Here is a 26,073-nt window from a genome sequence, read left to right on the forward strand (position 1 = left end):
TGGGACAGAAGAGGCGCACAACGAGCGCGAGCTTCGGCAGCAACGAAGCGCAGATCCCCACTGTCCTCCACCGACCTCCGACAACTCCAACAACCCACAACCACAGCAGCCATGACGGAACACACGCGTATTCTCATGTGGCTGCAACTTTTGGCGGCTTGTCTGGTGTTGGCAGTGAACGGTAAGTTGGCTCGTCCACGTTTGTTTACAGTTTAAACCGTTAACGTCCCGGGAGCGGCGCTGGTTTCTGTTGAGTTGGTGGTTTCTCTCTCTTTGTCTCCTCTTCCCGATCGAACCCACTCACTTGTCATGTACTTTGAGCTCGTGTGTTTGCTATGTGAAGGTGTAAACCTGAGCCTGGCCCCCGGTCACTTCATCAGCAGTGGGACATGTGCAGCCACACAAGTTCGAACCCTCCCTGAGTGAGAGCACAGTGTGGGAATGTGAGCAATGAGTCATTGTCCGGCTTGGATTCTACAAGACCACATTAGTTATAAGGATAATCAGATAACTTATCTTTAAGAAATATGGCTGCGTGTTTGAAGGGTTTTCCTGTTTTTGCCTCTTAAGTCAGAATGAATGTTTACCTGAGGGCATTATTAAACATAATAACCATAAAACGGGTCACATGCACTGTGACCCCTTTAAAACAGCACGGCAGATACAGGCTGGTTATTATGTTTAACCTCATGCCGTTGGCGTTTGGCTTTGTTTGCATTTCCATGCATCAAACACATTTAGGGCGATGGACAAAGGGCAAAATGGCTTCATTCTCCTGCCTTCTCTTTTCCTCACAGACCTACAGGGGAAGACTTCACATGTCACATGAGCCCTTGGTATGATGATGTATTTTCCAAATGTGAAAATATCCCCTTTTCCACTGCGTGCAAACAGACAAGGAGGTGAATTCATAAGTCGGGTGGGTTCTATGTGAAAGACAGATTGTGGTTTCTCCTGAGACATTTAGACTCTTGACCCCTTTCGTGGTGACAAGTCAAGCTTTGACGTTTCCTCCACGTCTCAGGGATCAATGCTTGTTTCCAGAGGTCTGGCTTTTTCCACTCATTAATAGATTTATGCGGAAATTTTGCATAAAATAGTTAAACAGTGAACTGAAGCAACTGGTAAGTTGTAGGCCTATAGACGAACAGTTTAACTAGTCCCCTTTGCTCATGTATAACTTTCTTGAATATAAATATGGCATCATATCTGCTCATCAAACCCTCAAGTGGTGGTTCTAGGATTTTTCTAAGTCTGGGCCCACAATTTATACAGATCTAAATACTCTATAGCTTTGACCGACACATCATTAAACATATATTTGAAAATTGATTTTCGTTTAACACATTGAGAACTTCAAAAAGCTTGAAAATAGAAATTCTTAATACATTTAGATATTTATTGTTATTAAGTGACTGTTTTTTAGATCTTTTGACAGAAGGGTCAATCAGCTGTAGTACTTAGTAATTTAAATTTGTCAAAGTTTAGTTGCCAATTTACTTTCTGACGAATGACTATTAGATTAAAAAAGTAATGGTTTCAGCTTTACATGGGACTTAATGCGGGTGCTTCTTAAAAATGATTCTACTTAACTTAGATTTGGCCAGTAATCACATTCTGTGTACTGTAACATTCGCATGCGTTACTGCCAGGCTGCTACGTTTCCCCCGGTGCAACACTTCCATAAATGTTTAATACACTCCCTTTAATATCGTTTTGTTCTAACTGAAACTAGAAACATTTGCATCCTGAAGAGAAGCAAATAAATCCCAGCTTGTTTTTTCCTCAAAGATCAGGGGCTGGACGGCCGTATAGAGAGAATAGGTGTGGTTGCCCCGACCAAAGCGTTGAGTCACTTTTCCCGGACGCAGCAGCCAACACAGACATGCCAGTGAACTTCCACCCTCATCAGTCTTCACTGAGACCTTTTCAACGCTCTCAGGGAGTTTGGGGGGGGTGGTACTGGACTTGTTGCTGCGTGTGTTTTATTAAATTTTTTCCCCTTTCGTTTTACACAGTTAGGCTCAACTCAGCACTTTGTGGCTCATTGGTCTTCTCTGTGAACTGCTTAGAGGACAGAAGTAGAAACCTGTCTTCTGTCTAAGGACTGAGGATGTCTTCAATCACAGGGCCACTTGAGAGTGAGCGTAGGGAACCCACGCTAAATATAACCAGATGCTGGCCCAATGGCGTGGCAGGAGGGTGTAATATGTGGATGCAGTCAGGTTCACTGAAACACTGCAATTAGAATCTGTGCAAATTCACTTGCTGGAGTAAAATAGGGTTCCTGGTCAATATATCAGGCAGTCATTGGCCTCATTCAGGAATTTAATTTCCTGCTAAAGTGAGGGATGTTCTTTGTCACATCAGATCATGCAATTACTCTTTTGCCTGTTTAATTAAGGGTTTTTTGAGTTCATTTGATACATGAATTAAATCCTTTTTTCTACTTGCGCTATTTTGATGAATGAGGTTTTCCTTATCAACAGACTGAACAGGTTCTGGTGCATGAATACTAAGTTTTTAGCAATTTAACCCTGACAAGGGCTAGACTCTTGCCTTTTTTTCAACGAGAATAAACACTACAAAAACAACACACTACCAAACTAATGAATAGAGTAGAGCTGAAACAATCAGTGGGTTGATCTATAAATTGACTGAAAGAAAATGAATCTTCAGCATTGTTGATAATTGATTCCTGGGTTTCTAATGTAAGGATTTGATGCATGAAAATCAAGTGAAAGTCTTCAGGTTTGTTAGTTGAAGAAAACAAGACATTTGAATAAAATTTGTATTTTTTCACATATTTTCCACATTTAAAGAAATATCCTGTAGATGAATCCATAATCCAAAGATTATTAATCGCAGTGAACCTTTTATTGGTCAAGTATCTATACCATGACTTTTTGATTCAGAAGGTTTGTGAAAGTGCGTGAGAGAAAGTTGAATGTCTGTGCGTTACTTTGTCAAATCCAACTCGTACCATCTGCATGAGCTGTGTCCTCCCTTTAGGCGTTTGTCTTCTTCAGCTCTGATGACTTTATTACTTTCCCGCTCAAATCTCTTAGAATAGCTTCCTTAATCAATGTTTCATTGCAATATGGAATATCGTCTAATTTGGGCCACTTCATTATTATCACTCGTCCCACTTTCCAATCTGCCATGTTGAATATTTTACGCACTGTCATATGAGCTAAAAGATTGAGCCAATGACAAAATAGTCACTACTTCATTCCAAGAGCATGAAATGTGTGAGTTCAAGTGATCAGAGCTCAGAAACAGTGTTGCATATTGGCATCACATTCTGCTAAGACTGTTGTTGTTGTAGCATTATTCCAGTACAGTTCTTCAGAGAAAAGCATGCTGTTGTGTTGATGGTGCGTGACGTGTGAGTGTATTTTTAGCGGCTGGCTATCTTTGTTTTTATTTTTTCTGAGCGGCAGCAGATGGCTGTGCTGCTCTGGAGTAGCACTTGAAGATTACACAAAGCTAACCTGCAGCAGGAGTCCTGCTGATCTTCATATTGACAAAAAGGTTCAGGGTTATTTAAGGACTCAGAGCAGGCCCGACCTTGATAAATCCACCTCCATGTCCAGGTCTTCTCTTTCTAATGTCTCATGCACTCAGTGGTGCAATTTGGCAATCAGACTTGATGAGCACTCTACAGGTCTCAAGCCTTCTTATTATGCCTCAGCACATCCTTAACGGTTTTAACAAGGGCTGGACCTGTGTCTTTGTGTGTGTGTGTGTGCGTGTTTGACGCGGGTGGCTCTCCTTTGCTTTCTGGAACACAGAGTTCCCACACTGGCCTGCCAGCCTATATGCTCCGGCATCCCAGTGTGTGTGGCAGAGCGCAGAGCGTTACTGTTGTCAGGCTTCAGGACATGGAGCAGTGACGTAACCACACACACTTGAGCATGCACACATGCACAGTATATTCAGGCTTATTCATGTGTATTTAAGGTTCCTACTCCGTCAGATATGGAGCGGATCATGAGGGTCAACCTGGCTCTTTTCACAGTTCCTTTTTAAAAGCTAATTCCTTCCAATCCCTCTTTAATTGTCACTGCGCTGCTAATCTTCATGTCATCATTAATAAGAGTAATTCAGATGAAAGAGGTTTTTGGCCATGGCTGTGGACTCTGTATTTTCATAACAACATGCTTGTTAAGGGAATTTTCTGGGAAATAAAGCCGTTATGTGTTTTTTTCTATGTTTATTCATGAGCGTGGTCTTTCAGTTTGAGAGCAGCACTTATTGATTTGTAATGCTTTCACTGAAACCCCTGTGGTTGCACTGAAAAAGCCCCTGATAGTGCCAAGATTTGTTTTGCTTGTGCTCAGACTGTGCGATTGGCCTAATGACCATACCTTCATGGAGCATAAGTCCAGTAGATCCCTGGTCAACCTGGAGCGACAAATTCAAGGAATTGAATAAAGAAAATACTCATAAGCAGTCCCTATAAAAACCTATTAATATTCACAAACGCTCCTCATGTTAGGTGACATTCCCCCAAAGTTGTATTTTATCTCCAAAGCCATCAACTGTTTTACCAATATGGGCTGCTGTAAATGTCCTCAGAGAGTTCACTCCCAATACTTGTGGACTGTAATGGCTCCTTTGTCTTCATAACAATTTAGCAAAGCCCTTAAATGACTTCCTCCAGCTGGTTTTGTAAAAGGGTACCATCCATCTATCCATTAGCTGTACCTTTTTTATCCTTTTAAAATGGTTGTTTCCTTTTTTTATTTCATTCACCTGTGATCTAATACAGTTTGAGAGGAGATGTGTTGACTTAGATCAGCAGTCACTAATATAATGTTAGATGTGAGCCTGGTTTTCTTAAAGTTTATTTAGCTATAAGAGAATTGTGTCTCGTTCCTCGTTGGTAGAGTGGGATTGTAGGAATTGCCACGACAGATTCAAGTATGAAAATGAAATAGTCAGTAAAGGCTTGCTCTATTGATGTATGGACATCAAGGAGCTGCTGTCATCAGAACATCCTGAGATACTAAGTTCCGTGTTACAGGATATTTAATGTCTCCCAATGTTTGCAGTAAGAATCTCGCTACATGAACCGATATGACAAACACGCGTGTTGAGCTGTGTCCTCATATCAGAGGCTCAAGCTCATATACCCCTTGTTGGCGGGTCTCATTGATGACTTAATCATTGTGTTTTGCTCTGTGTTTTTGGTCTGGTATTTGAAACTCATTCTTGCACCGAGGTATCATGGGAAAGGCACAGACTATGACTCATAAGGACTGAGAGAACTACAATGCCCGGTGGAAATGGCTTGTTCTGCCAACCATAACTCCACATTCCTTACTAATCTGTCACTGGGGTTAAGTTAAAGTGGGACACGGCGCTGGGTACACTTAGCACAGTGGTGTCATTTGTGCAAATGTATTTAATGAGGTGCATTGGAAGATGCTGGGAACTTCTAACTTTGATTTATGAGGGAGAATATCAGCGCTTTTCAAATAATTACAATCAACAATTGATATTTTACAATTCACATGTTGCCTGTGAAGGCATTGTCTGCTCTGAACTTGTTCTAAACCTGCCTGTTTGGAATGGGCTGTTTGTCTTGCCTGTGATGATGCTGTTTGCAGTTCTCTTTCTGAAAAAGTGACCTGCAGTAATTGAGCCACAGCAAGTAAAGACCGACTGCAGGACTCAGTCCAAAGAACCCTGAACCACTGCTGCACAAAGAGTTGTTCACCTGTTTATTCAAACCCAAACTGGAGAATGGTAGTGCCCAGTGTCCTGGACCTGTCCCTGCCAGTTTGCCAGGGCCTGTTTAACCCGTACTGCAGACTGCCTGTTAAGGCACACTACACCACCCCCACAGACTGAAAGGCTCTGTTTACATGTTGATTCAAATTGAATTAATATAGAACGTATAACGTGTCCAAATCGCACCAAAGTCGACACTGCACTTCCTTGGGTCCATGCCAGGTGTGTAGCTGATAAGACAAGAAGGGTCTCCTGAGATACATGTTCCACAGACAGAAAGACATGTCTGGAATTAGTAGGTAGATATCTTCAGGTTCAGTCTCATATTTAATTGAACATCAAGATGCTAACATGCCTAGACATGTTTCCGATCCCTTCTTACAAAGGGATTTAGGAGTCACTGCTGCAGCAGCAACCTTTTTTTAGTCACATGCAACCAAACAGGGTTAATATAGATCAAAGTCAAAGAGACAAACAGCACTTAAAGTGTTTTGCCCTTACTTGATGTATTTCTGGACAACTACAAATACAAATACACAATATAATATGTCTTGTGCTTTGAAATAGGGCGGAACTGACCCTTTAAATTGAGGTGAGTGAAATTGGAAGTGCTGAAATCCAAACCTTTGTTCCATCAGCATTTCTCAAGAAACAAAACTCAGAGCCACAGATTTATTTTTTAAGATTAAGTTGTGTTTTTATGAAACAGCATTTGTCAGCTGTTCCTGTCGATTAAGGAGAAGAACAAGTTTGTGGTTTCCTCTGAAACAGAAGCAGAGCTTAGGGAGGAAACCCAGACAGCTACTTATTATATTTTCTAAATGGTTGAATTCAATGCCAGTTTTTTCTTAAAGCGGGTCTTGTGATCCTATCCCTTCATAAATACACTCTGGATATGTTGGAAAAATAAGCAGTTTTCTTTATTACTGTGTAATTTAATACCATTGTGGTTTTTACTGACAGTGGCACCACTTAGGGGATTTTTAAGAAGTCTCTCATGGTTTGACCACTGTCTCGTCACTGACCACCTTGACTAATACATCGCTCACTTAATTTCCTCATAAAATCCTGACAGTCTCCCAACTGCATTACCCTTCTGTCAGAGCAGACCACAAGCAGCGTTTATAGAAAAAGTTAAACAAAGTTTAACTCTACGGAGGAGGTTATACTTTCATCTGCATTTGTTTGTTTGTTTGTTTGCAGCATTATGCAAACACTACTCCAGTTTCCATGAAATGAGGGGGCGGGTGCATTGCCTAAAGAGAAATCCATAAAACCAACATTTTCTTGATTTGGACAAAAAATCTGGAATGTTTGACGGACTCATTTTCTGTGTGTGTGTAATTTGATGCAGATCGGATAAAAAAATCTGGATCTCGTGAATTATAATGTTGTTTCATAAGGAGACTGCTGGACCTTGGTGGAGGTATTCATGCCCTTCTAGTGAGTGTATCAGTCAGATTGTTCCAGTAAAATATTAGATTTAGTCTTTTCTCAGGAGGTCGTTTGTTGTTATTTTATCTGCACTGGGGGAGTTTCCTGTTGGAGCGGTCTGCCCCTGAAGGAAAAGAGGTTGTGCTCCTTCCCTAGAGATAAACAGGCAGCAACATTTGGATAAGGATGTATCGGCTGTGCCAGTTGCATGAGATTTGAAGGCACTTGAAGGCCATGACACTGGATACAGCGCTGATAACACTTGACGTCCATGAGAAGTGCAGTTCAGTGGATAAACAGCCAAACGGATGTTTGCAAAGTGGATCTCTTTCGTTCTTTTTTTCTTCCTCCCCTAGTGGTGTAACAGATCTACATTACATTTCCTCCAATGGAGAATGGAGTCCAAATTGTGTACATTAGTGGATAAAATTGAAGTGGGAAAGATGGAGAGGACACAGGATGTACGATCAATAGGAGGTTTCAAGTGTCTTCGAAATGTGTTTCAGCTATGGCATTGTGGTTGTTGAGAATTATAGCCTCAGCTGGACTAAACATTGCTTTAGTGCCTATTCCGTGGGGGAATCGGCACCCTAAGAAGGTCATAGTTCTTTTTTAGCCTATAGACCATCACACTATGGTTCTTAAACCACCAGTGTCACACTTGGGTGTCAACCACAGTTTCCTCATCAATTATCCAAATGCTAAATGTTAACTTGGTAATGTCATCCCTGCCCTCTCGGGGGTGTTAAAAAGCTCCCAAATGATTTACACTCTCCATATTTAAAGTGACAAAATGGGGTAATCAGGGTATAATTTAGAAGTTCATTTCCGCAGTGTTTTTACGAGGTGTACGTGCAGGAAACTGTAATTACAAGTGGTTTGTTGTTCAAACCATATATAGAGCCTAGTTTGGTATTTTTGATACATTCTATGCTATCTAGTTGAATGAATCATATTACTTTTCAATCTTAGATGTTTATTTTAAATATATAGAGTACATACACTGACAATAAGTCATTGCTCTTGCAGTCTTCACTGTACTCCCTGGCCTCTTCATTCCTTTATTTTCTCCACCCAGAGCTGGGTGACATGATTTCCCTCATGCCCCGAGAGCTGCCAGATCGTCAGGTTCTGGCAGAGCAGAGGTGGAGCTGGTGGAAGCATCCAGTGCCCTTGTTGTGTTTACAGTGTTGTGACGGCTTACTCAGCTGTTCAGTCGAACACATCCAACCTTCAGCAGGCTACTAGGGGGGGAAATGGCTAATGTAATTGTAATTGAAAATGTAACTGTCTGCTCTACCTTGTATATAATGTTTTTCTACTCCATGAACTTCAATTTGCCTTTTGTGCATGAACCTCCCTTGACCTTGTAAGAAACAAGATGAACTGCGACCCAAAGCACTGACACTGAATCAGTGCTGATTGCAGAGTGTGGGAGCTGGCTGAGAGTTCCTGGATGAAAGTTTTTTTCCTTTTCTGACGATAGTGGTTTGACCAGAATATCATAAATATCCAAAGGATTGAACGCTTCTATTTCAGGCTTCTGCATCAAGCTAGGATGTTGAGAACTCTGTCTTATTAAGCTGAAAATAGACTCTGATATATAATGATAAATTCTTGATTATATTCTTAGATATACTCTATTGTTATTTTTCTTATATTCTCTGTTGTATTTTCTGCTACAAGAAATTCACCAAACGCAGTTCGATAGATGAATTCTTATTTAATTTCTCTCACCAAAAATTTCCACCACAGTAATAAAGAAAGAAAAAATGATTTGAGCCCTTGCCTTGAACCTCTCTTAAATGTTTTACTCTCAGATAATGCAAAAAAATAACGACTCATCTAAAACCACTGACAAGTCACAACTGCTGCAGTATCTGATCGTCCTCTTCCTGTCCTGAAATATGGGTCTGGGGATATCAGATGTTTATTGACAGGAAACGCTGAGCTTCCAGGCATTTAGGAAATTTAAATGTGGAAGACAAACCCCAGTCAGATCAACCAGTTTTTATAGTATGCTCCACTTTTGCTGCTTCGATTTTTTTTATTTTTTTATTTCCCACACAATGAAAGTAGCCAAGAACTCAATGCAATCCAGTAAAGTTTGAATTGTTTTCTAAAGCTCAGCTAACATTATCTTCAGATATCAGATGTTCTTTCAAATCACTTGATTTACTACTCTTCTCCACTACAGCTTTATGAGATCATTATTCCATATGTGCATTATCCCTACCACTTATCCCTTTTGGGGTTGGGGGTGTATCAGAGGGAAAACGTGTATATGCAAGCAACAAGTCATTCTCACATTCACAGCTATGGTCATTTAAGAGTCCCCAATTAGCCAAACCCAATTTGCATGTCTTTTCACTTTTGGAGGAACCTTGAGTACCTGGGGAAAACCCAAATGAACATGCAAACTCCACACAGCGACCCAAGCTAAACATGGAAACTTGCTGTGATGCAACAGTGCTAACCACTGCAGCACCGCGAGCCACCATAGTTTTTTTTCTTTTAATCTAATTCTAACTCTTTGCACCAAATCAACATCTTTTGGGAAAGTGTTGCAATTTGAGCGGGTACAAATGTTTTTTAAATGGTTTACTTTCTGTATTCATGAGGTTCCTTAACGCAGACCTCTGTTCTTTACAAGAGACATTTCTGCTGCTCTACTTTAGCTGCTTGTCACTGTTTGAAATGTCTGTAGCAATCACCCTGTCTTTCTACCTCTGTGTGCAGGTGATTACTGTGAGGTGAATAATTGCAGTAATGGTGGAACCTGTGTTACTGGAGCAGGAACTCCGTTCATCTGTATCTGCCCTGACGGCTTCTCTGGAGAAACCTGCAACGAGACGGAGACTGGTAAGTCATTTATCCTGTCCCAGTTCCCGAAGAGTACATGTTCATTAGAGGTTACAATACACAGTACTGCTCAACTTCTGTTCAACTCATGTATGTCTTTCCTCTCCTCAAAAAGGGCCCTGCAAGCCTAATCCCTGCAAGAACGATGCCATCTGCGAGGTGACGGGCCAATCCCGCCGAGGTGACGTGTTCAGCGAGTACGTCTGCAAGTGTCAGCCGGGCTTTGAAGGTGTCCACTGCCAGAACAGTAAGTCTGTGCTCCCTCTTCAATAGATTGATCAGGATTACATCAACAGTTGTTCAGCGACTGAACAATATTCTCTGTAAAGTTGTGCTTAACTCTGAGATTTTGAATAACAGTCTCCTACTAATTCAATCAAGATTCACGGAAAGTTGCTCAATGTTTTTATTTCCAGGCATTGTTGTTCTAGCCAGTTTAAATGTTTTTTTTGTATTTACATTTTGTCCATTTTCAAGTCTTCATTGTAGTGGAAAAGACTAGATTGACTGTGAATATTGAACGCATCTCATAACAGCATTACTGTGTGTAAAGATCAGTAGGTAAGTCTTAGGTTCAACCTTCACACACACAACATCTATTGAGCCTGTTTGGTTTATACTACAAGTGTAATTAAGATTTGTGGACGTATTGAGAGCACAATTACTACTCCCAGTCATTCCTACGTAACCATTTGGCCAAGCTGAGGAGGTCCCTGTTTATCTGTCTTACCCGGCACTCTATCTTGGAGACAGCTGTGGTAAGTGCTGGCCACCAGACGGTCAGCTGTGGTCCTTATGGGAGCTTCATTCACACGTCACTCAGACCAGGTTGGTTCAGTCAGGGTCAGGCCTAAGAGAGGGAAACAACGGTGGGAACATGTGCTGCCCTCCTCCAACAGCCTCCGGCCTCGCAGACAGAGACAGATGGCTACTGTTTGCACGAGAAGGCGGCAGAATAACAGTAGGCCCGTGTGCAGAAAGAACTAATTTAGCAGGAAGCTTTTAGGAAAAGCCTAAGTGCATTCTTTGTTTGACCATGTATGCCTTTTTATCCTAGGTGTCCAAGGAGCAGAATTAAGTTCTCAAAAAGGTAAAACTGGGATTCATGAGAGAACGGTCTGTCAGTGTGTGTTTTCCTTCTTTGATCCAGGTGCTCTCTGTGTCTTTGGCTGCATGTGGAGGCAGAGGAATTCCACAAACACTCCCACTCAAACATAAACACTCACCGTGCATGCACATGGACACTCTCTCCCAGGCGGGGAAGTGTTGAGGTCAACATTATCTCTCCTTGTTCCTGACTCAGGTCCAGCAGAAAATGTGGCATTGGGAGTGAGGTCAGCATTAGATACACCACCACACTTTTTTTATCAGTTGTCCAACCCTGAAAAGAAGACTTTCCTTCATACTCATAGATTAGTTGCTTAACTCCTCAACCTTTACTGAATGTATGCATATGGCTTCAAGGCCATTCTTTTGTTTTCTTAAAGTTGGCATCTATTTTAATCTACATTTCCCCCGCCAGTGTTTATGTTCCAAACGTACTCATTTTACTGAGTACAGTCCAAGTTAACTGTTCTGTGTTTTACTTTTAACCCTGCGAACCACAAATCACAGCTCATAAAAATCCACATTTATAAAAGGGCTTCAAGTAAGTAAGCTGTCAGAGTAGGAGCCCTCTGCAGAGCAGGCATTTACGTTGTTTACTAGATAACGCCTCAGGGCCACACTGATGAGGGGGATTCATTTGACCATACTGGTTATTAGAACCCCTCCATTCACAGCTACTGATGACTGTGTTGTGACAGCTTAATTGTTCTTGTGTGTGTGCACTATCCACTAATATTCACTTTCAGTTACAGAAAACAAGTAGAAAAACAGTAATAAATGAGTTTCTTTAATGAATGTTTTTAAAATGTATAAAATGAATTGCTGAATATTTCCCCCCCCCCCTTAAAGACAAAGATTCCTTAGAGAAACCAATTTTGGCTGAAATCAAATCTCTAATGGACAATCCTTAAATCACGTGTGCACTGCACGTCCCTTGTGAACAACCCCACACGGCCCATGATCTCATATACAGGCTGTTTAGTAAACACATACACACACAGTTTATCCCTCGTGCCGGTCTAGCCAACAGAAAGTGGCGGCCCACACGGAGCGCTCACAACGTCAGCACTGCTACTGTTGCCGGGCGAAAACAGTGAAAGTGGAGGCGGAACAGTGAATTAAGTCTGCCCTGCTGACAATGTCACACTCACTGCTCAGGTCTGGCTCCAGCACTTGTGACTGTCCTGTCAAATTGGCCTAAAAGCCTCTATGAGTGGGTGGGGAGGAGTGTGGAGATGCAGAGAAAATATAGAGAAAGGTTAATGGCATTTCTCTTTTGGCTGAAGCAGATGGAAGGAAACAGTCAGGGAAGACGGACTCCTTTTCTTTCTTACGTCTCTAAATTCCAGATTTTCTCACCAGATAAACGCAGTTATTTGCTGCTTGGATGTTGCCAAAGGGTGTGCTGCTCTCTCTGTTGAGTTTTCAGCTCCTCCCATGTGGTAGTGTGGGCAGACTGGGCTCCATGCCCCTTATGGAGTGAGTGTGTATGTGTGTATTTTATATATCTATATAAAGTATGTTTGTATCAGATCTGACAAATTTTTACATATAGTTCTCTTTGATTTAACTGAACTTGCTCCTCTCTGACTTGAATTTCCTTGTTTACTATTGTCTCCATTTAACAAGCTACATTTAACCTACTAGATCTGCTTACCTGGAATTACAATTTTAAGTAGCAGAAGCAGCTGTCAGGTGTTTAGACTGGATGGACTGAACGTTCACGTGTGTTAACAGTAACCGACTCATGACAGCTGTAGCCACAGTTAACCACAGTGGTTGTTTTCGTTAGAGTGAAACCAGTACAGCTGGTTGGATAGAACGGTTAGACGGTTATTTCATGGAGACTAAAATTATATTTGATGAGGAGCTGGTGACAGTTGAGACTTACCTTAAGTTCCTTTTTTTTTAAATCAATCAAGGGGAATCTTGTTGCAGAGATTTGATGACGAAAACATTTCAAATTCTGTGGTACCAGAAAATTACGAAGAAATATTTATTTGATTAATAACAAAGAGAAAAGTAAAGAAAGAATGTTAAGTACTGTATATTCACATCCGTCACTCCTATGCCATTGACCACACTTTGCAGATGGGGGTTGAGTGCTTTGTGTGAGCTCCTTCAGAAACTCCAATAACAACATGCTTTATAAATATGTCATCACAATGTGGAGTTCAGTCAGGGGAAATCCATTGTTTGTCAACATCCATGGCACTCCCTTTTGTAACCATCCAAGCCACAAGGACATTTAATTCATGACTTTTTAAGTTTGTTGACAATTTATTTCTCTGCCTAAGATCTTTTTTAAGGTCCCTCTGTATGTTTGCTATAAAGAAAAGGTCAACAAGTGTAGCCTACATTTAGTATAGGAAAGCTGATCTTACATTAGAACTGAACTACAGATGTGCAATAATTGAGATGAAGATGTTGCACCTTTAAGAACCACAGCTATTATTTACCAGTGCACAGGATCTGATGTCACCATACCTTGCTCTATTCAGAGGGGGTGCTTAGAGACACAGCTTTAAATAATATGCTCTGTAAATATAATTTATGACATCAGAAGTTTCAAGTCGGCTCTGCATCCCTCCAGCAGACACCTTGGCAGACGTCCAATTCAAAGCTATTCCGGGTGCTGCTGTGGCGCTCCCTGGTGTACTAATGCTAGTCCAGTCCACTCAGTGCACAGCAAATGACACATCTGGAAACCTTTTTTTCTTCATCAATAATCCCATTGTGGTCTTGTCTGGTGACCATAATGTTTTTAGTCTCCCAACCATGGTTACATAGGAGTGGTGATTAAAAATATGTCATTTCCTTATTTTATGTTAGTCTAACTTAACTATTGTGCAAACTTTCGTCTTCAATTTTCTCCCATACACTTGAGTATTACAGTATTTAGTGACACTTCGGTAAGGACAAATGTTTTTTGACTTTTCTTAGTTTCACTCCTCACACAGTCACTGTAGCAAAGTGTCGTTGTGGAACAAATAAAAGTCACGTATGGTTTTTACTTTGTGGGTTAATGCCTCTCACTTCGAGGTTTGTGAGAACGTGACACCAATAACACTTAATGCTCAGCAGTAGAAAAAGCAGATTCTGGCTGACAGACACAGACTTGCACCTTGTGTTTAGCCCCATCTCTGACTGGCTGCAGCACAGACGGACACAGCTTTGCTGATCACCACACGCACTGTCAGCTGACCTTGACTTTTTTTTTTTTTGCATTGATCAGGGTCTGGTTTCAGATCAGTTTTGTATTGGCTTTTGCTTCATGCTGAGACAGATATTGACACTCTCTGTATTGTGGTAGTGAGCGGTTTCTCTTGTAAGCTATAGGGTTTGTTGGACACTGGCCATGCACATGCCCCTACTCCAAAAATCTATAAGTGCTTAGTGGAGGATGCTGCTACATACAGTATGTACAACTGTTGTGTTATTTGTCTTGGTTGAAGTAGTTCCAATGTCTTTACCCTTAGGCATGTTTACAAGTAATGAGCACAGCGTATACATGTAATGCATGCAGCTCTGACTGGTAAATAAAATACACCCACCTGTTCTGTGGCAGACACTTCAGTTGAATAAAGAGCAAAGTCAACTGTGTTTCTTCTGTGAGTTTAATTCAAAGCACACATAAATATTTGAGACGTGCCATTAGCACACAGGGAAGGTCGTGTCACATTATCTTAAGGTAAGTTGAACAGTGTCAACACTTGAAGGACAGAAACAGTGTCTTTGGGGAATGCCGGCACAATTCAGGCCGTCTTGTCCCGGACTTGTATTGAGACAATTCACTGTGTTACATGCACAGAAAAACTAAGTAAAACATAGAGTTTCTTCTCCTTTTCTGTTTAGTCACATTAATTCATCTGTTGGCTATACGTCAGTGGGTAGCAGCGAACTACCAATAGGATCTAGTCATTTCCAGCACAGTTCTCATGGATGATGCGTGAACCTCAGCCCCCTCTGCCGTTATCTGGTGGTCACATGAATAGATTAAAGCCTGAAGCTGAATAGACTATATTGTCCTTCTGCTGCCCAATCCTCTTACTGGGGAGGCGGCCACAAGCTGACCTATGTCACAGCTTGACCAGAGTGTCTGTCAGTCGATCCTCAATTAGTGATTCAGGTCTCTGGCTTGCACGTGTGGTATTCTCATATAAAATAAAAACATATGGTTGGCTTTTGTGAGGTAGTACATTGAGATTTATAACATGAATTTAGGAATGTTTATAGATAAATTGAGCTAACTCATAAGTCATCCACTATTCAGCAAATAAATGATATTTGCGTCAAAATATTTGCTCTGAATACGTCAACAAATCTTAAACCAGCTTTTAAAATTCAAACCTTTTTTAATTGAACTTAAATATATAATTATACATATATAACACACAAGAGTTAGTTTAAACCTTTTCTGGTGGATATGGCTAATTCTCATCTGCCTTGACTATATTTGTTTACCAAACACATTTAATACAATTTGACCTATCCAAATAGATATTTATTCTGTCTTCTAACAGCCTTGCTTCACACTTCCTGTTATATAATTTGCAATACCTAAAAACTTAGATTTAAGTTGCACATTCTCCCAGTCAAACCTAAAATAACCTGATGTTACGAGTGTATTTTCACATCTGGATACAGACGGGGGTAGCTGCTATCAAATTGCGCTGCGACACTTATATGATCAAAGAGGTTATTTACAGTGTTTGGAGCTTGATGTTTAAAATATTCAGCTGCTGCTGCTAGAAATAGTCTGTTTTATGTGATTTCGAGTGAGCTCCCAGACCTAGAAGTGTCATGACTGTGGACTTAATCATTCAGATGTTAGGGATGCACATTTCTGATTGAGTCCATTCCTCTTCAGTCTGTTTGGGGGGGAAATGAATGTTTGAATATGGAGCTATTTATAGACCCTGCATGTGGGTAGGGGGGTTAGTGCCATGTGTGTGTGTTTGCTGGTTAAATTCCTCACATCGGTGTGCTTGGATTGTTTGTCTGCATATTAACAACTTCTAGGGCTAAAAGCTTCAGAGATTGACTGACATCCCCCTCTTGGCGCGCAGTCATCTGTACAAGCAGCTAAATATGAACCTTGACTAGAGCTGGTTTAGTCACGCTGCAGTTCTCGAGGGGGCGAGATACATGGGAGTTTGAGTTTATCCCTGTATGACTCTGACGATTCTTTGGCTCCCCGACTCATTGAACTCACACTCAGAGCTGATAGTGTTTGTAAGGGTGCCATCGAGAGGAAATTCAAAGAATTACAAGGAATCTTTTAATAGACTGAAGAGCATAAAAATTGCTTTTATGAACTCATTCACTTTTTACTTCAGCTGATCACTTTTTATTTCAGCTGATCAAAACATGTTGCAAGGCTTCAAAACTAAGTTTTGAAATTCAACCTTTAAGAAAAAAAATTATTCACCTTTAGCAAAATGGCGTATTAATCACATGGCATGTATAATAAGCAGTTTCATAAATCTTCTACAGGCACCCAGCATTATACATTCATTTCTGGAAGCCTTCCACTATGTACTTTCACCCTGACCTCATGATCTCCTGGTGCAGCTGCTTCTTTGACGCAACTTATCTTGAACAAGGCTACATTGACTGTAATGACAACAACAAGCTCCTGTCAGCATGGCTTCAGCTAACCTCAGTCTGAGAAGTATTCAAACTTAATTCTCCAGCATGACCTGATCTGTACTCACACCTAACTGTGATCTTTGTCCAGACGTGATGATTAAAGTTGACCGGTGAGCTGTTTATGTTCGAACACAGTGATGACAGGGTCTATCTCCCTGTAGATATAAACGACTGTGCCGGCCAGCCATGTGAGAATGGAGGCACCTGCAGGGACCTGGAAGGAGATTTCAAATGCCACTGCCGTTCGCCTTATGTGGGCAAACACTGCCAACTCCGTAAGTGTTACCAGCCACAAAAACATGCTCTCATGTGAGGGCCAGATGGCTGCAAAGATCTGTGAAAATGTTGTAAAGATAAGAGATATATTAGACCTGACTATGTAACTGTATAGTCACACATGGCTCTTTCTTGTCATTATTAGTTGGACTAGCACTACTCTTCTTCAGTTGTTCAGAATTTTTTTTATAGTAGTGGATTTCCCGTTGAGTTAACCTTCATACAGGAACCTTGCAATCAGGTGTCTGAAAGGTTATTGTAAGCCAAACTTCCATTAGGGAAATGTCAAGCTGACGTTTGAGTCTGCCCCCCCTCCACACTTCTTCTCCACAGGCTGCATTTCTCTGCTTGGCATGGAGGGAGGGGGCATCGCTGAATCCCAGATCTCAGCCTCATCAGTCCGCTACACCCTGCTGGGCCTGCAACGCTGGGGACCTGAGCTCTCCCGCCTCCACAACAAGGGGCTGGTTAATGCCTGGAGCGCTGCTGCACATGACAGGAACCCATGGATAGAGGTGAGATCAGGGCTTCAGCAGATATGTACAAAATTAATACAGTGGGTAGATTAGGACGTTAGTCTTAAATTAGTATTAGTAGTCTTAAGGTCTTTGTTTGTGTGGAAATGTTTCTCATCTGTTATATCAGGCTAATTGTATTTTTTCTTGTGCAAGTAAAGATTTGGAACACTTGACCTTTCAGTTGAACGCATGTATAGAAGTTCTATTAAAAAAGAAAATGAATCCCTGTCCTCAATTCCAGATGAACTTGCAGAGGAAAATGCGTTTCACAGGTATCGTGACTCAAGGTGCCAGTCGCATCGGAACAGCAGAGTTCATTAAGGCCTTCAAGGTGGCCTCCAGCCTGGACGGCAGGACATTCACCATGTACAGAACCGAAGGACAGAGACAGGATAATGTGAGGAGACGCGTCAGGGCACTTCAGTGCACTAAAGCCCACCACTCTTATTTGAAGCTGTTTTTTGTCCCCTGCGACACATTGAAAGACATTAGTGTGAACACACAAACCAAGCCTTATTTCCTAAAGATATAAATGAACCACTAGAGGGAGCGTGGACTGTTCTACAAAAACCAACTGCAGTGTCTGGTCACATTCTACGGCAAATAGACTGCATACTGTCTTTTGGTTTGACAAATTACACCACATTAACGCATGTGAAACAGAGGATTTCTTTAGGGAACTCATAGTTTAAGGAAAATATTTATGATTTTATAAATATTATGAAATGACAAATTATTAACCATGCACTTAATTCTATTTGCTAACCCCCCTACCTGTGTCTTAGGTATTTGTGGGAAACGTTGACAATGACGGCACCAAGACCAACTTGTTTGACCCTCCAATCATTGCCCAGTTTATCCGCATTATCCCTGTGGTGTGTCGCAAGGCCTGCACCATGCGCATGGAGCTGGTGGGCTGTGAGCTAAATGGTAAACTTACACACAAAAGAACATATAACATAAACACTCTGCATGTACACCCACAAACCCACAGTGTTCAGTTCACTGTTGTTTGTTAGTGACTGAAACAATGTTGGAAACAATACTGGTATCTCTAACTCAGCATTTACGTCCTGCTCTTCCTCACTAATTATTTTCAGTCCTAAACTTCGTAGGGCAGGGTGATATGACTTCCAATCAATATCACATTTATTTCAAACTATTACCTCGATTATGACTAGTGTATGCTTATTTCAGGCCCCCCACAGTTGGTGAATACAAGAACTGGGGAACGTATTAACCGACATGAGCAAGATTATGTTGGTGACAGGTTATAAATGTTGGGTTTGAAATATTTGTTACTAGTTGCCCAGCCCTACTCAAAAGATTACACAAATGCATAGATTCTGTTGAGTGTATTGCAAGAGGATCCCTGGAGCTCTCATCAAAACCATGTTTAATCACAATCATTTCTTACTGTAATGATGGCGACACGCGTGCATCAAATGCTCATGATTCAGAGACATTTGTCACATCTATCATCTGCAAATGGAATGTCAACCAACCAGGCAAAAATAATGCTGGGTTATTTGTATTCTGTACAAGAAATGCCTTATTTAGCTTTTCTTAGTTATCATGAACCAGTGTGTGTTTATTTATTTTTTTACACATTTAATGTTGGTTGTGTCACTTCTCCGTCAGTGTCTGTTCTTCTTGCATCTTGCCATTTTTTGCATGCCTGCAAAACTGCTCAATCTGCCATCTGTAGCTTGTTGGTGCTGAGGTCACCTCTCAGTCGGACAAGAGAGACTTGATTCCACTTTCTTGGGTCAGTCCAGTTTAAAATGATTTCATGAAAATGATTTTGAATGAGCTGTTACTTTACGTGGTGCCTGGCAACAACAGTTCAGCTGACGTTGTGAATTTCTTCATGCAGCTTTCGCTCTCTGTTCATCTGACCTGCATGCCCTGCTGCTTTACTAAGCCACTCTCATTTAAATGTCTGTTACAGCCAAATAACGAGCTCCCCAAGTTTTCTTCATGATTAAAATTCTGTTCATACTGGATATATGAATTGATACAGTGAGTATTAGAATACTGCAAACTTGTGAAGGATCATCATATAATTTAATGATGTGGGAGTATAATGGCCATGTTGAAGTTTCGAGATTACAGTCACCATATTATGAGAATAAAGACGGAATATAATCAGAATAAAGGTTTAATTTTGCGGGGAACTTGTATTATTAAGAGAAATTTATTTTCTGGTTATATTGTGACTCTGTTCTCCTAGAATGAGACTATTCCTGAAATCTCCGAATATTTTTTCCTTCATCATGGCCCATAACTTACTCCACAGTTGGTAGACACAAAGATTTGAAAGAGTGCACTGTTAGATTCCACTTTATTAGCTCAGCTACAGCTACATATTGACCTGTGTGTCAAATCTATGCCTGCTGTATCTGCTAATCTCGTCCGCCACCATCATCACATCTAAATGTCCATTGGCTGCCTCACATCACAGGCTGGCCTGGGCAGCTTCTTGTCCGTCCCCTGTCTATCATGCTTTCTTTTTCTCCCTCTTTCCATTCCTCTTTTTCTCTGTCTCTTCCTCTGTTACTCTGCCTGGTCTCACCCCCACAGTGTATTCAAACACTTCAGGTTGCTCTGAGCCGATGGGCATGAAGTCCCGACTGGTGTCTGACCGCCAGATCACAGCCTCCAGCACCTTCCGCACCTGGGGCATCGAGGCCTTCAACTGGCACCCTCACTATGCCCGACTTGACAAGCAGGGCAAGACGAACGCCTGGACCGCCGCCTCAAACAACCGATCTGAGTGGCTGCAGGTACAGCAGGAGAAGAACAAGACAAAGCTGCACGTCGCTTTTCCCCCCAACACTGCTTTTTTAACGTGTAGCTGCTTTTGTGTGCTCAGGTGGACCTCCTGGCTCCCAAAAAGATCTCAGGAATCATCACACAGGGGGCCAAGGACTTTGGCGCCATTCACTTTGTAACGGCCTTCAAAGTGGCTCACAGTGACGACGGGAAGTCCTGGACCATCGTGAAGGATGAGACCACAAATACAGACAAGGTAGGTCCCGCTACCAGAAACGTGGTCAGGAATTTTAAGTCAAAACAGTCGGTAACGTGAGCAAAATTGAGAATTTGTTCCGGAAAACCTATTTCGCTTCTCTGTTAACCCAATATCAGAAGAAAAATACTTTTAAAACGGCAATCATGCTGGAGGCAGTGTGTCCATACAAATGCAAGCTATACTCTTATATATCTGCTGGAGTTCCCTGATGATTGTACCCTTCTGGGACAATGTGAATTTGGTGCTGAACGAGATGCTTTGAAATTTAATTCCCATGAAGTGCTGTATTTTCTACTTGGCTAATATAACTAATGTGATGCAGGAGGAAGATTAGCGTCTGTTCAAAATTCTGCCTCCAGCCAAGGAAACTGGATTAATGTCTATATGACCACACCCAGTCATGGACAATGTTATAACTATTACTTTAAATATATGTGAGGAATAGATTTTTTATTGTTCAAGAGTGAAAGAAGATGGATTTACCAGAAAATAGGAAATGGATTAGGTTTAGAGATGAAAACGTCATGTCTGCATTACACTATTATCAATACAAATTATTGGATAAAAACACTGCTGCTTTTAGTTTGTTTCATATAAAAGTATAAAGGCAATAAAGACTAAAGGGGAAAAAAACAAATGCGATATGAAAATATAGTATAGGATAAGAAAGATGTACTTTAATGATATTAATAATAGCTTTACTTAGTTGTATCTGACGTTCTCGTTGACACACATTGAACCAATCTAGTTGATGCTGTGCCTTATTTGTTAACTGTACGCATTCCATCATGATGCATTCACAAACCCATTTATCTGCCAGATGGACCAAACAGAGTCAATAAATCAAGGCGGAGGAGCTCTGATTTCGTCTGCTCTGACTTAATTCATGAAATGTTTATGACTGCAGTTTATGAATTTCCATTTGATGGGATGATGTAGGCATTTGTTTGTGAGGTTCTTTCAATTGCCAAAATTCCTTTGACGTGATTTTAATCTGACATCTTGTATACAGTCAGATAAAAGTCAGATTGTCTGCTTTTCCAACTCACACATGGGGAATCAATTGGAATACATATGCTCATTGTTAAACTCTCATTGTGAGTCACAAGTCATCCACAGGAAGTAATCACTTAAAATATACATTTACCACATATACCTTACCACATTTATTTCCATACATGTTTAATAATGATAATAATAATAATAATAATAGCACTTTTCTTGATTCACAAAGTGCTACACAAAAGGATAAAACAACAGTAAAATTAAATTCACACATAGATAAAAGGTTAAGAAGGGATTTAGAAAGCAGTAACAGATGTAGAAAGTACTATATCAGCTTGTGAGTCACTCTAGAGTTCTGTGGCCTGTACTACAAAGACCAGATAACCTGTATTTTTGTTTTTGGACAGCAGTTCATTTTAAACCCTGTTGTTTTCAGGCTCTAATCGTGAAAACAATGTTTATAATGTCTGATTATAATGAGTAATTGTAATAAAATGAAGTGAACAAAGTGTTTCAACACCTGAACTCCAATCTTTTATGAGTATAAAAGGGATAAATCACAGAAAAGGGAAAATTCATTAATTATGTACTCACCACTGCCGATGGAGTGTTTGAGTCCACAAAACACTTCTGGAGCCTCAGGGGTAAACAGTGTTGCAGCCAAATCCAATACAATTTGAAGTCAGTTGTGACCTCATCTTCAGACATAATAAAACAGAAACAACTGAAAATGCCTCTATACTGCTCATGTTGTGTCGTCAAAGTGCCCGCTAGCCCCTATATTCAAATTAGACTAAGTTCACGTACCCTTGGGTACCGCAGGGATGCGCTTTCGTGTGGCTACGTCCACTGGCAGACTTTTAGGCTTAAAACATGGTGTAAATGACACAGTTTCCAGTCTAATATGAATGTCGGTGCTTGCTGACACTTGGATGACACCACACAAGCAGAATGGAGGTGTGTTGTGTTTTTTGCTGTTTTATTACGTCTGAAGAAGAAATCACTTTGGCTGAAACACTGTTTAACCATGAGACTCCTAAAGTGTTTTGTGGACTCAAACACTTCACCCACCCCCTCCATCCGCATAGTGGTGAGTAGATAATGGGTGAATTATCATTTTTCGGTGAACTATCCCATCAAGGAAGGTTGCAGCATAAAAACATATGTAGTTATTTCAATGTTTAAGTGGCTCTGTGCTGCTTTTCTCTGTCCAGATCTTCCCCGGCAACAGCGACAACAACGTTCACAAAAAGAACATCTTGGAGCCGCCGATCTACGCTCGATATGTCCGTATTCTGCCGTGGGAGTGGCACGAGCGCATCACCCTGCGAATGGAGCTCCTGGGCTGTGACGAATAACTCCGCCATATATCAGTCTCTCCTCTCCTCTTCCCTTCGATACCCCTCTCTACCTCCCCCCCATCACTTCCTTCCTCCTCCCACCTCTCTCCTCTTTCCTCTCTCCCTTGTCACTCCTGAGCCACACCTGCACTGCCTTGCTCTCAGCCCTAGGGGGCAGCAAACACCAGAGTAGCACCTCACCACCCCCACCCAGAGGTGGGAGACGTTACCCCTCACCACTGTCACTGGGGCCTAGAGTTTAGCTCCTGTGTCCCTTCATTTTTCGTTAGCTGAAAAAAACCGGAGCAAATATGTGACGACTTCAAGAAGTGTCCGTGTCTCTTCTGGAGTCAGATTCGTTTTTGTCTCACCTACATGCTAAATGAAAGTTGATCCCTGTGTCAGAGGTCAGGGGTAACACTACTGCTGCTGTATCAGTTGGTGCTGCCTGATCCTACATCAGTTCTACCTGAAACGTTGAACCTCCAAGACCCACGGCTGGTGATGTACATAAGCTCCATTTAACCGCTTGCACACTTGATCCCCCCCCCCCCAACACACACAGAATATATATTATCTTCAGATAATACAGTACATTGATGCTTTTGATTGATTATTGCTCTTGTTGAGACAATTTCTGTGTTTGTTGAGAAAATATAATACACAAAATATTCTGGTCCCTGCAGTTCATATTCTCTACAACATTAAAGGTTAACAGTGTTAGAGTTGGTTAAACATATACTGTATGTGTAGTAGCCAATAACAGAATCTGTCTAGATTCTACTTGTATTTGTACTGAACCTGTATGTGAATCTGTGGTCCGGTTTTTACAAAGTTACATGTGAATGACTTTGTTGCTTTTGGCCTCATCAGGGTGAAGTTTTGTGCCAAACACACCCTCGTTTTTTTTTTTCTTCCTGTGGGTTTCTGTAGAAAAACACTGCACTGATGTAGATCCACACTAAACCTAAAGAAGAATCGACTACATTCATTCATTATGTGGAACATAATCAGTCAATGAACCATCACACCCAGTCGAACCATCACACTCAGTCGAACCATCACATTCAGTCGTTTAAAGAGTTTCAAATCTTTAGTGAACAAGTTCAAAAGAAATAGAGATTTCCATGTGCTGCTGCCGTGAGTTGTGAGATCTTCAGCCCTAAAAAGACATTTAAGTCTTACATTACTCATTCAGAAAATTACTGTGCATTTACGTGCTCCTTGGAAGGTCCAACTTCCAGAGTTGTGAAGTTGTTCTCCCAACTGCAGTGTGTGCATGTGTTTGAAGTTGGAATGTTGAAAAAGCATGGACGCTGTAAAACAAAATGTGTAGTATCTATATGCTTTGAGCCTTTAAACATTATCGCGGCACCTAGTTCCAACATTTAAATCATAACGCTGAGTGCAAGCCGTGCAAGCGACAAAAGTGTAACACTTGACAAGTTTGACAAACTAGAGCCCACTGTTTAAAGCTGATTGTTAAATTATGTTAATTGGGTCTTAAGTGATGAAATTGGCCACTTGGTAACTCTTTTTCCAGTGGATAACCAATGTTTCTGATTATTCCATTTCCAGAATAACTCAATTATTTCACCTTTGTTTGGCAGTAATTTAAATTTTCGTCTTGAGCAGTATGTTTGAAGAGGAGTGACCGTCACAGGAAGCTCGTGTTGATCTTTCTCACTTCACGTTTGATCTGGCTGACAGGATTTCTCAAATAACACGTAGCACTCATGGAATAATTACATTAAGTCGATACTCTTCCAACAATTCCTCGTATGACCCGCTGGTTAGCCTCATAAACTGAAAGTTAACAAGGCTGCAAATTGGAACATGAAACAGTGGATGACTTGGCTCAGTGCAGATCTGCTCCTCATGTACAGCGAATGCTACTGAAACACCACTTATCCCCTCACTCAGCTGTGCTTCTAGTTGTGTTCACCTACTTTCACTTTTTTAAGGCACTTTGATGTTTGTGTTTTGATATTTGAAATATATGAAAACCAAAAAAAAGAAAACTGTATTGTGTACATTGAAGAACGAACCGTAAACATAAAACATAGTCATTACAACATGTAAAGGATAAAAAAAATTAAGAGACGAAAATAGACTTGCTGTTTCTTTGATAAACTGAGTTTTGAAAGTCTAGTGATTAGTGTTAATATGTGACATGCATATACACAGTACTTTAGTACAGGAGTGTGTTCATATTAGATGTTTGCTGCCGACCATTTATTTAGGGTCCAACACTTAGCCTCCGGTTGAAAGCTGTGGTCCTGCTGATAAGACTGAAAGAGAGAAACCAAATTAAAAGCGATTTTTACGCTTCCACCGGACATGTGACATGAACCGCCCTATCATCTGCTTCTGCAAGCAGCCCCCCCCCCCCCCCCCCCCCCCCTTGTCACAGTATTCTAAACCGCTCCACCCCATGAATTATGAATTATGGGCTTGTGCAATATTACACTGTTAGTTTCGATAACAATGAATATTAAATTAGAGATCTTTAAAAATGCATGAGGGGATAGCGGTGTCATCGAGAGGCTGGGATGGCTGATGGTGTCAAACACTGTACAATATTTATTATTGTCGCAGACGTTTCCATGAGCAGCCACCCTTGTTATCCACGACTGCATGCTTTCTATTGACTCGTGATGTGGAGCCCATCTGAATTTATGGTGACACAGCTTCATTTTTTTCTAGATGTCCATCAACATACAAATTATTGTACTTCTCTTGTTTGTCCGCTCTTCAGGTTTTCTATGATGGATTAAAAAAAAATTGAAAATTTATGACGCTGATGTGTTATGGTATTATATGAGTTTGTTTCTTGCTATTTTGACTGTTAACCTTACAGAATTTTGCTTGAATTTTTTTTATTCCAGTGTTGTGTTTCTAAGAGGATTCCTTTATGTTTGGCCTTTGTATCTTAAAATGAAGAATAAATAAAGAATTTTGAAAAACAGCTGGATATTTTTAATTGACTCTGCTTCAACGATGGTCTGTACTTCTGTGTAGATCAGAGATTAAATATTTAGTGAATATTATTAATTATAATGCTGAATTCATTGGAGCTGCTTTCCATTTAAAAAGGTGGAAGATC

At 40.9% G+C, this 26,073-nt stretch overlaps 1 protein-coding gene across 2 annotated transcripts; it reads left to right on the top strand.

Annotated features, from left to right (window-relative positions):
• mfge8b (milk fat globule EGF and factor V/VIII domain containing b) lies at positions 1-25,935 on the top strand. Of its 2 annotated transcripts, XM_053426551.1 has the most exons (11): positions 1-181; positions 9,913-10,035; positions 10,151-10,282; positions 11,093-11,125; positions 16,956-17,069; positions 17,404-17,585; positions 17,830-17,985; positions 18,374-18,518; positions 20,190-20,374; positions 20,464-20,619; positions 22,842-25,935. In XM_053426551.1, exons 1-11 carry the CDS (start codon positions 112-114, stop codon positions 22,983-22,985), a joined length of 1,440 nt encoding a protein of 479 aa, XP_053282526.1. In that variant the 5' UTR covers positions 1-111; the 3' UTR covers positions 22,986-25,935. The 2 variants fall into 2 exon arrangements, with proteins under 2 accessions (XP_053282526.1, XP_053282527.1); XM_053426552.1 differs by lacking the exon at positions 11,093-11,125.
• The last annotated feature ends 138 nt before the right edge of the window (positions 25,936-26,073 follow it).

Source organism: Pleuronectes platessa, chromosome 7 (assembly GCF_947347685.1).
Source record: "Pleuronectes platessa chromosome 7, fPlePla1.1, whole genome shotgun sequence".
NCBI lineage: Eukaryota > Metazoa > Chordata > Actinopteri > Pleuronectiformes > Pleuronectidae > Pleuronectes > Pleuronectes platessa.

Excerpts from the sequence above, each read along its gene's own strand:
- mfge8b (XM_053426551.1), top strand. The coding sequence starts at position 112 with ATGACGGAACACACGCGTATTCTCATGTGGCTGCAACTTTTGGCGGCT. Across the intron at positions 17,070-17,403 it reads GGGCAAACACTGCCAACTCC|GCTGCATTTCTCTGCTTGGC; the intron begins GTAAGTGTTACC and ends TCTTCTCCACAG. Across the intron at positions 20,375-20,463 it reads ACCGATCTGAGTGGCTGCAG|GTGGACCTCCTGGCTCCCAA; the intron begins GTACAGCAGGAG and ends TTGTGTGCTCAG.